The sequence below is a fragment of the Plectropomus leopardus genome, chromosome 1, assembly GCF_008729295.1.
Source record: "Plectropomus leopardus isolate mb chromosome 1, YSFRI_Pleo_2.0, whole genome shotgun sequence".
In the NCBI taxonomy this organism is placed as follows: Eukaryota; Metazoa; Chordata; class Actinopteri; order Perciformes; family Serranidae; genus Plectropomus; species Plectropomus leopardus.
Genome location: NC_056463.1, coordinates 21199639 through 21211098, shown reverse-complemented (window position 1 = coordinate 21211098; position 11460 = coordinate 21199639). Strand labels below are relative to the sequence as shown.

The 11460-nt window shown below is 40.6% G+C and overlaps 1 protein-coding gene across 1 annotated transcript; it reads right to left on the bottom strand.

The window, feature by feature from the left end:
- Positions 1–278: 278 nt before the first annotated feature.
- adpgk2 (ADP-dependent glucokinase 2) lies at positions 279–11157 on the bottom strand. The gene is made up of 7 exons (XM_042496940.1): positions 10933–11157; positions 8410–8569; positions 5105–5295; positions 4896–4992; positions 4527–4663; positions 3983–4119; positions 279–2967 (listed from the first exon to the last, which is right to left on the bottom strand). Exons 1-7 carry the CDS (start codon positions 11126–11128, stop codon positions 2410–2412), a joined length of 1476 nt encoding a protein of 491 aa, XP_042352874.1. The 5' UTR covers positions 11129–11157; the 3' UTR covers positions 279–2409.
- Between the last annotated feature and the right edge of the window lie 303 nt (positions 11158–11460).

Genomic DNA, 11460 nt, shown 5'->3' with positions numbered 1-11460 from the left:
TCATAAAACCTGTGGAAAAACATATGCCCCTGATGGCGACTCCAATTGGAATATCTCGTAATGACAACAATAACCCCCCTTAAACGTCCTTTAAAAGCACTATACAGTGCATTTGCTCTAAGAAACTCCTATGTGGGGCCCCTTTTAGCTACCATATAACAGCTGGAAACCATAAGGGCCTCGCCGGGCTGCTTTGCCCGGGCCTAGCATCACCACTGGAGAACCTTTACAATAAATGACTCAAAGTATGAGAAAATAACAAAGCAATGACTGCTGAATCAGCGCAACATTTTATCTTAGGTAATTTTGCATTGAATAGTTAGCATGCATGAAACAGTTAAACAGAGTTGGAGCATGGATGACGTGATTTATCTAAAGTTTAGATAAGTACATGATATGGATGCAAACACAAGCAGCTCTGTATCCGAACATGAATGCAAGTTCTGCTTTAAACAAACTTAATTTCACAGTATATACATGACCCGTGACTCTTGTTGTCTGACCACTGCGTAAGACATCAGAAACTAAAACAGAAAGCTACAGTGATAGAAAAAGTCTGTATTAAAGATTCCCTTTTCACTAAACACCACAAGTCTGAACAAAATAAGGCTCATTTACCTTTAGCATAATTGAACAACAGCATCTAATCGGTACAGTCTGACACACAGAATAAAGAGTTAAAGGGATTTCTTTAGCTCATACTTGTTGCATTTTAACATGAATGCATGTTCCTCAGAGAAAAGGGATTTTGTGAGCATTTTTGAGAAACTAACAGAAATTTTATTGTGTAATCAAGAAAATAATACACTCCTCTCGGATGATGAAGTATACTTGCTGAACATACTTGTATGTTGTATCGAAAATATAACTAAAGCTGTCTCTGTGGTGGAATGTCTGATTATGAGAAAAATGGTTTGTTCCCATTCAGTTTAAACAAAAGTGATTTCAACCCTAAAAAGAGTGAAATGGGAGTTGATGGCCAATTCAAGGCAGAGATATCTGGCTTTTAGTCTTACAATGAAGACCGATATTTATTGTGTGGTCCACTGTTTCACAAATTTAAGGGATTCACGGTGAGTAACACAATAGATTCAGGTCAAGCCTTACCCCTTAAATCCAGAGATGAGCTTGTGTTCCACTGTATCCAGCCCCCTAACTTCTTCTTTGCAGCAATGGGCAGTCCACACTGGTTATTTGGTCCCCAAAGAGCCATAAACAAGCACTAGAAAAGATATAACAGATAATAGAAAAGCGGGACAAAGGAACAAAGTAACAGGTAAAGGGAAAAAGGTGGAGAAAGAGCATGGAGGTAGAGAGGAAGTTTGACATCATATCCAGCTACCAACAGTGGTCTCTTAATATTGTTTTTGCATTATTGCACTGCGACAGACACACAGAGGAATGACGATTTTAAAACTAATCAAACACACCCAAACAGTATGCACATTTTTCACATTAGGAAGAACGGAGGCAATAACCTTACTAGCCTTCTACTTTAAATCTTTCTTTGCCTTTAAGAATAAGATAGGAGAGGGAGGAGGCCGGATAAAGCCCTGAGAAGGATTCAAGTGTAACCTTTTAAAACTGCCAGGTTGTTATCTTTATAGCCTTAGGTTGAAGCTGCATATAATGCAAGACGGGGGTGGTCTAAGTCCTGTTTTCTAGTGGGAAGCGAAGATTTTTTTAAGTAGGTGAACTCTGGATAGGTTTGCTGCATAGTGGAGTCACAAAGTCACAAAGAGAATTTACCCTACAGCTGAAATAGTGCAGCTTTGTCTGCAAATACCCTAAACAAAACTATTTTTTGTATGGGCTTTATCAAGACCTCATCCCTCTCCATCTAATCCCGACTGAAGGCAAAGTCTCGTAAGGCCTTGGAGAAGAAGAGAACAGGAGTCAGATGATTGGCAACAAGTAGGACAGAGCTGGGCAGTGCCTCTTACAATGTTCTCCTTCACGAAAGTAAATAAAACACGATGCTAAAGTTAATGAAACAGGGATGAAATCAGTGATCGTAGCCTCCATCCCAATGTAAACACACACACACCTAACTGAGAATTAACTGCAGAAAGTCTGTTTAAGATAGACTTCACTCCATTAACAAAACTATAAAGTTGGACTGCTTCAGTTTTTCACTGCATCCTCCTCCAAAATCAAAAATGGGCTCATATATTTAAATCTGGTCATCTAACCTGATTAATAACCACAGCACCCCATCATCTGACTCCTACAAATGATAATCAGTTTTCCTTGCGGTTCACCTGGGCCATGAGGCACCAGGGCGACAGCATCAGCCTGATACGATTCACAATCAGGTACTTTGCATCACATCTAGATCAAGTTTCCAGAGTCACATCATTTAGAAATATGTACTGAGCACTAGACACAGATAGACCATAGTGTCCTTCTCTAGATCTGCAGCACCAGACCAGCGGCTGAGATGTTGTCCCCTCCACCAGCAGTCTGGAAAACCTCAGTGCACACCAGCACTGGCGCTACGCAGATCTCGTAGTCCTCCTCATCCCAGCAGCTGACGGGCCTGGTCTCCTGCAGAGGGATACGTTGGCTGCCTTCCTGCCGGCTAACAGAGAAGGAGTCGTCCATGATGAGCCTCGCCTTGCTGGGGTCAATGTCATTAGAGCCACAGACATGGCGGTTTGCTGTGAGAGAGGCCTTGGCGGTGGCTGACATGGTGTTCTTCCACTGGGAGCCGCGTGTCACGATCATGGCCTGAAAGGCCAGCGTGTGGACATGGAGCCGAGTCAGTGGCTTAGTTTTAGGACTGTCTGTGTCACTTTCTACACTGGCATCCTTGAAGCGCTGGTTCAAAATGCGATAGACTTCCCTCATCTGGTCTAGGACAGTCGCTACACGAGGATTTGGGTCCGACAACACTTTGATGTTGGAGCCTTTAAGCAGGCTGAGCAGGTTCGGGAGCTCCTGTTCATTCATTCCTAAAGAGTCCGCCTGAGAAAGCAGAATCAGGATAGTGATTAAACTGAGGACCTGCCTTAATCTGAGCTTTGCATTTTCAGAAAAACAAACAGAAGCTTTAACGTCGTACTGAATGACAAATCCTTCTTCTGTGATCAACACAGCAAGTGTGGTTTATATGGAAAAAAGGAATCAACTACACTTTGACCTCTGAACATAGCTCTGTCAGGCAGATGTCAGGTTGGCACTTCTGTGATAACAGCACCATCCAGTGTTAACACAAACCATCATGAAACATTTCTGCTGAAGAGCTCAGTGGCTTAAGAAAAATAATCTTACTTCATATAAAAAATTTGTTTAATTTCACACCCTCTTGACTTTAGCTTTATGTTTACTTTCCTCACTTCTGTGTCTCTACTCATGTGCTGAGCTGAACTGATAATCAGAGTGATTTTAATCACTGATGGGTTTCGCGGTCTTAGATGTCGGTTCATTATGCTTAATCGGCTGAAAAAACAGCAGCAAGAGCTGACGAGGGCCAACGAGGGCCAACAGAGTAGGACAAACTGCAAAGACCACAGCGACAGACGCTCATAGACGGCCTAACATTGAGCAATAGTACAACTGTCCGCTTGGTGTATCAGGGCCTTTGACGGCAATTCGAGGACACCAATACAACAGTGTGGTTTTAATGGACATTACTGGACAACAATGGATATCTGTGGCAGAATATTTGCTACATCGGGTGGTTTTTGCAGTATGTTCTCAATTTTATCTACTAAACATGTGCGATTTTTTAATACAGCAAGACATAAAAAAATATTCTTATATAAACATGTGAATACAAAACAGATGTAAAAAATAATCTAACTCTTCAAAAACAGGGCAACAAATACAGTCACAACTGATTTGGTTAGAAATGCATTCAGCACATTTACATAAACAGATCTAGTTTCAAACTTCCTGGTATGATTTGTCAGACATCTTGTACCTTTTCACTTCATATTAATTAATGTGTTGATTAATATAACTGTTCAATCATACATACATGTGGAATGACATAGTGAAGAAGGTCTTCCATTATACTCTCTTCTACAAAACTGGCCATCTCAAAATGGACTCCAATCTGCGGAGATGAGGAGGACAGGATTTCTGCCAAGCGGGAGAGGAGAGCTTCTCGTTCCCCTGAAATGATGAAGGGAAGAGGTGAAAAGAGGACAAAAGTAGCCAGACAAGGAATGAAGTAAGTGAAATAATGTCAAACTGTGATAGTCTGACTTCAGCACTCTTTTATCTTGTTTGCATTGAAGGTTCATTTTTCTACTAGGTAAGTGTAATTTAGAATAGACCATTTCCTTTAACGAAAAGTAAAATCGCCCTTTATAATTGTTTCAAAAGTTAGCTTTCTTTAAATCACATGATTTTCTAAAACCTACCTTTTATTTCAGCAAACTCGGGTTGAGTAAAAAACTGTCAACCAAAAAATGTTCAGCAAGATCCCATTTCTGCTTTGAGACACAAAGCAGCGGGCACTGCTGCAGGAGATCCCAAATCAGCAACTAATAAAAAGGTTGTCATCAATTTCCTGTTACCTGACTGGAAGGGGAAGTTATCCATCATTTGCAGCCCACCCACCACCAGCAGATCTGGATTGAAGTCTATAAGTTTCTCTGCAAAGTCCTCCATGGAGTCCAGGTAGGGGTTATGGTCATCGCTGTGGATGATATACCTACAGAGCCCAGCACAGTCAGATTCAAATACAGTGGAGGCTTGAATTTATACACAACACAACACAACACAACACAACACAACACATGGTTATATTACTCACAATATTAATTAAATCCAGGCTACTGGTGCATGGTGGAAAAACAAGCTTCTGGCTAAAGCTTTATCACAGTTCACTGTAATGATCTCTAAAGATTCTTAAAATATTCACCAAATGCTTAATTAACACATACCTGTTGGCTCTACGTGCGGTATAGTGACCCCAGTTAGCACCGGCTGGATACTCCAGGATGAGATGAATGTCTGGCTCATCAACTATGTTACCTGCCACTGGAGAGACAGAGGCTGGTTAGCGCAGGGGCGTGACAGTGAAGAGGACACGGGTGAGAAAACACAGAGAAGGCAGAGGAGGTGGAGTTGAATGTGTGTGTCGTGTGTGTACCTGTAATGCGCTGGGACAGGACATCAGTAAAATCGGGGCTGAAACTCCCCCCTAGCAATATATCACATCCCTCGGTGGCCATGCGACCAGCCATTGTAGGGGCATTGCCACCTACTGCCCATCTGTTTCCAGGTAAGTCACGGGACGCTTCGACCAGTTCGCTGAACAGAGTATCATTGAGCATAAAACGCCTGCAGGACAGAGAGAAACAATGTTCAACCTTGAAAATACCACCTTCATTTCCCATCAACACCTCTTCTTTTTTGTCTTGTCGTGTTGTAGTTCTTTTATGCAATAAGAATTGCTACTTTGTATGAAACGATTCTTACAAATGAATTCGATTTGCCGTTTCCTAACTCTTTGAAACCTGGAGCAGCTTTTCTTGTGCTGCTTTTTAAGTATTTAGACCTTAGAACTATGAGCAAATTGGTTTGATTTCTTTCAAAAGTATGGAAAAAAGGCAACAAGCAACTTGGTAAGAAATGTTCCACAAATTGCAATAAATAAATAGTGTTAGAAAATTATTGTATAAAAGCTAGGAAAACAAATCTGGGGCAAAAAGAAAAAAGCTAGAAAAAAAGTCAAAAAAATAATAATAATTGCACAACTAAAATTAGATTACGAAATTATTACATTTTTAAGCACTTTTTACAGGTAATTTCCTTGTTTGCTTGTTTTTCTTACTAATTTTCAGGGAATTTTCTTGTACTTTTTAATAACTTATTGCTAATTTTTTGGGTCATTTCTTCTTCTGTTGCTCTGCATTCCTCCCACATTTTAGAAAGAAATACAGCCAGTTTGCTGATGTTTCAAAGGTTTAAGCTAACTACACAGATTGAAAGTCATCAGATCGCTGTCATTTTCACAATACTTGATTACTTTTACTTCCACGCTACATGACTGACCAACAAAAGGAGGCCACGCACTATAAGATCTTTTATGTCATGTGATGTGCGGGTCAAGCATAATGGCCAAATCATATAACTACAACTTTGGGGTCTGTCACGTGATGCGATTGAGCCCAAAAAGCCTTTTGCCGTTAAACTTATATTACAAAGGAGACGCCTGTAAATCAGTGGATACATTTCTTTTAAGTGTCACAACCCCAGTCAAACTGCAAGTAGCCAGCTCCGCCGGCAGAAGTTAGCCACTCGGCCAGCTGAGTCTCTAAGATGCATGCTATATGGGCCAAATGATGCAGAAGATCTAGGCAATTTTACAACTAGAAAGTCAGATTTTTTTGGTTTCATGTGCCACAGGAATGAATGGGGCCTGTCTCCAATGCTGTATCCAGTTTTCTTTAAACATCCATGGTCCAGATATTTAGCCTCATAGGTATCTGGGGAGCTCCTGTGATCCATCAGAGAGCCTCTCAGCTCACGTCTCTGAACAGTTCACAAATAGCAACTGAGAATTGATTTGCAAGCCAAAGCTGATCTGCCGCTTATCTGCAGCATTTGTCTGAGGGCATCAAAACCTACTGACAAACAGGCAACCAGGGCTAAAGTTGTGTAGTTTACCTTTGGCATAAAGCAACGTAGTTAAACCCGAGAGACTGGTTCAGCTGGTCTGTTTGCAAATATTAAAGTGCAAACCTGAAATACTGTGAAACAGTGAGTTTTCCTTCTCTGAGTTTGTTGGAAAAAAAAAAAAACGTTTGTCGAGCATATCAAGACTATCAAAGTTTTAAGAGTAAGGAAAGAGAGGGCAAGAACAGAAACTAAAATAGAGAGGAAGAGCAAATCGTACTCAAGAGGAAAATATGATGAAAGTTGATTTCTTTTTCAAAACTTAGCTCAGGAGATACAGGTAATTGTGTTTTAAGACACCTGTACTCATTTTAACAGTGGGACTCTACTGATGAAAGTTAAAATATTTCTGACTTCACATTCTTGTCATTCTGAGTGCTGCAAGTAAAGCCATCACATAGACAATAAAGATAAAAGACGCCACAGTTGTGTGCTGTATGTCATTTCATGGGATTGGTCTGGACAAGGATCAAAGAAAAACTGAAGCAGAGCACAAACTTACTATGGAAATGGTTTGACATGGTTGACATTTGGCAGAGACACCCAGTCATCTCATCTGTTCTTCACCGTATCACTTAGCTGTTTTCATCTTTTTTGGCTGAGGTGCTTCAGAATTACAGTCTTTACAATCCCAAATCCCAAACCAGTAACTCTAAAAGCTCAGCTGAAAAAGACCTGCTTTCTGTGTCTAATTGACATTTTTAAGTAAAATTTGCTGTTCTTTTTCACTCTCTCAGACACATTCCCTTGCCATTTCCGTCTATGCTGGTTTTGTAAGCACGTTGCCTTTAGGTGTTAGTTCCAGACAACGAACAACGGGCTCACAGCCAGGCACCAAAGCCAAAACAAGAGCAGTTACCACTGAATGAGAAAAGAGGAGGGACAATAAAAACACTTTAGTAACTGATAAAAAACAGCAAAAACAAAAAAAAATCCAGATAAGCACTGACCAAATCTAGGGTGTTTTTAACGTATTGCTTTTACTTGAGTTTATTAGGGAGTTTATGAAAGAGCATGTGAGGGGGGGCAGCATGAGCCTGGAGCACTGTAATTCAAAGGTTAAACAAAGACACCATTTTATATTTGCTTTTGACTGCGCTCAAGCCTCATAAACTATCAACTTCGCGTTTCTGTTCTTTTTCAATCACAAAAACATACTTTGACAAACATTGCACATAAATAGAATAACTGACTTCAGGGTTTCCACATTTCCAAACTTTTCCATGAATTTTTAAGGACTCATAATGAAGAACTTTATTTTTCTTGCCCCACTTGCCTAGTGTTTTTCAAAATATATCAGATTCGATTAAAATTCTTTTTAAACATAATTTCAGCTAGCTGGCTTACATAAAGAGAGACAAAACCACAGAGAAAAATCACAAAACACACACAGTGGTAAACAAACATGTTGTCACACACTGAAGCATATTTAAGCTATGCTAAGTCAACAGCTGGAGAAAACTGTTGTTTTGTTCACTTGGGAGAAAATTTACATGATTTAGTTAAATTCTATGACTTTTCCAGGCCTAGAAAATGTGATAGTAAAAATTCATGGTTTTTCCTGATTTTTCATGACCCGGTGACGCCCACAGAGTAAACGAAAAAAACTCAGCTAACCAATCAGAGGACAGAAAAAGACAAATATTAAAATATTCATAAATGCACCTGCTCACGCACACACATTACCACACTGTGAATTTAGGATTAATTAACTAGCCCACAACTATCTAATGGCCAGCTCGTATTCACACAAAAACACAGAGACATAACACTTACTCTGCAGCAGCTCCTGGTGCAAAGAAATAGGCAAAGCTCTGAGCCAGCTGCACTTCATTTTCTATGTAGTCATGATGTAGGGGCTGGTCTGTGGGAGGGAGGCCAATCTTATTCAGCAATGATACCCCATCCACAATCAGGTCAACACAACCTCCAAAACCTGTGGACGAGGCGGAGCAACAGAGAAAGACAACACAGAGAGATAAATATGTGATTACAGTCATAGCTGGAAGCAGCTATGAGACTTAAAATCTGGGACTAACAAGAAGGAGCCTCTAGGGCTCCAGGAAATAATCAACCATTGTCTACTGGAGTTAAGCTGAACAGTACGAATAGAGCAAAGAAAAAGGTCATTTCAGTGTGCAGCTTTACTAAACTAAGCAGAGAAATCAACACAATATGCAGCTGCTGAGCATGCAGTGTAATTTATCTGCCACCGTGGCTCAAATGATCTGACACCTCGATACAGTTTCAGCTGCAGGGTCAAACATCCTTAACGTATTGCTTTCAGCTAGATACATTTTCTGTCAAGTCTGAACGAAGGCCAACATGCTTTGTAAGAAGCCAAGCTGGTCTACCTGTGTACGCAACGAGTAAGTGAAGCCAAAAGGCAAGTCGGTTTCAGATTTGAATTTAAATTTGAATTAGTTTTGAATATTTAACTTTGTCAGACAAAAGCCTGACTTCAAACCATAATTTGTTAAAAGAAAAGAAAGTTGTATGTATTTGGTCAGCAGCACTGGTGCTTATTTATTGTACTTTTGGCTGTAAGTCGGCAGGCCAAAGTTGGTCATACTGTTGTAGTGTTATCTCCATAACACCATCAGAAGCACCGAATGGCGATACATAAGGATTAGATCAAACTTTGACATCATGTAACTAGGCTGACATTCAATGCTATTATATATGATTAAGGATAATAACAATGTAACAGGTCTGACTGCATGGCTGAGCCTGTCGTTGAACTGGGTAAAGGTTGGACAGATTAAGTGATCACTTCTGCTGCTTCGATTGCAACAGAGCTCAAAGGACAAGATTTTAGGATTAGATCATGAAAGTCAAGACACTGGTCAATCATGCTAATGATACTGTTTGCTGAAACCTGTCCGAAGTAGTTTATCAGGCGGGGAAGTTACAAAACAAGGAGGGACCTCAAACTGCCAATTGTCCTTTTCACTTTTGGTAAACTGTTGATGTTAACTTGCTGTCAACAAGCCAACCAGGGCCTGAAACCTTATAGACTGTTTTTAGCTACATCAACAGTGGTTCACGAATCCCTACAATTCACCACCTGCTCTTATGTTAAACCGAGGCTACCATCTCTGATGGTAACATGAGGCAAAAATGAGTTACTATGTTAAAGTTTACCCACATTCAATACAAATATCGGCATCACCTTGCCTTTTCCATACACTACTTGTGTTGGCCCCTCATCAGTTCTCTGTGGTGCTCTGATTGTTGGTGGAGGTCTCAGAGCTGAACTGTGGGCAGAAACCTGATGATTGTGCAAATCATACATGGTCACCCCTTATTAAATAAGACTGCACGATGTGCAAAAAAAAAAAAAAAAAATGACACTGCAATTATTTTGACGGCACAAAGTTTTTACATGAGACTTACCATGCAGAAATAACACGCTCAAAGAGGACCTATTATGGTCATTTTCAGGTTTGGACTTGTATTCTAGGTTTCTGTGAGAACTTGTTTTAGAGCTGCATAGTATGCAAACAAAATGATATTGCAATTACTCTGAAATATATTATGATAGGAGTCGCAGTTTAGGTGTGAATGGCAATTTTTGCATTGCATTTTTTTACTGAACAACCTAATACTAATAATACTAAAATGGTGGTGATTTTTGCTGGGGTCTGCACTGAACAAGCTTGTTCCCCTATGTCGAAAATGTTATTTGTATACCGGGGCAGTTTTGGATTGTAGCACCACAGTGATCAATTTTTAATGGGATCTTGTGACACACTTTGCCCTAAATGCAGCTCCTGCAAAAGTTGCAGCGATATACCAGTCTCTAAGCAAGCCATGGCATTAAAAATTGAAGATTATAATACCCTGTACATTTTCGTATCTGCACTACTGAAAAAATGCAACGGGACCAAGAATCTCACCTTTATTTGAGTTAGTTTCATGTAACATTATAACACTATCTTTTACTTGGTCAGTCTTTTGCTCACAAATCTCCTGATTCTCACAGGAAAAAAAATGTGCAGCTATAGTAAGCTAGCTAACTTCACTATCAGTTAACACAAAGTAACCTTACAGCAGTTTCCTCTGTACTTTTAGAAATGTGTTTTAGATGCATTTAGTCACTTTACGTTAGCAGTCAACTTTACTGTGTGTTTTCCTAACGTAATTTAACCAATAGCAGCTTGCTAACTCCAATGCTAGCAACTGTGGCTGGCATTAATTTCTTATTCCGTCATTTATTATCCCAAAAACCCCACACGGCTCCTGAAATTAGAGTTACGGGCTTGTCAAAGTTAGCTAGCTCGTCCCACTTGCACTTACCAATGGCTACTTTGGGTCTGGCGACGCCATTCAAACCGACTTTGCTCTCGGCACGGAGCAGGGAGGACAGCACGGTGTCGAGCCGGTCGTCCAGCACTGCAGTCTGGGGTGACCGGAACCACACGGCTAAAAGAACCACGAAAAGGGACACAACAGGCCCATATTTTATCCACGAAGCCCTGCCTCCTCCGTCCATCTCTCGCTACACTAGCTCCGGCGGTTCACGCTCACGCTGCCGGTGATGAATAAGCACTCTCCGCCCGCTCCACCAGTGAAAAGCCGAGCTCTGAGAAGAGCGTTTGTCTTTAAAACCGGAGTGTCCCGGACGTACTTTAAACTGGACAAAGAACCGTGGGGTTGGCTGCGCTTTATTCCTCTCTTGAATCAGCAATTGACTCACAACATCCCACCGTTAACTATGTTTCAGCTTATAAAACACTTTATATTGTATTTGTTAAGTAGCCGTTTTCAGCGGGTTTTTAGTTTTACCCAGACACCGCGGTCTAGTTTGGATGACAGGGGTACGCC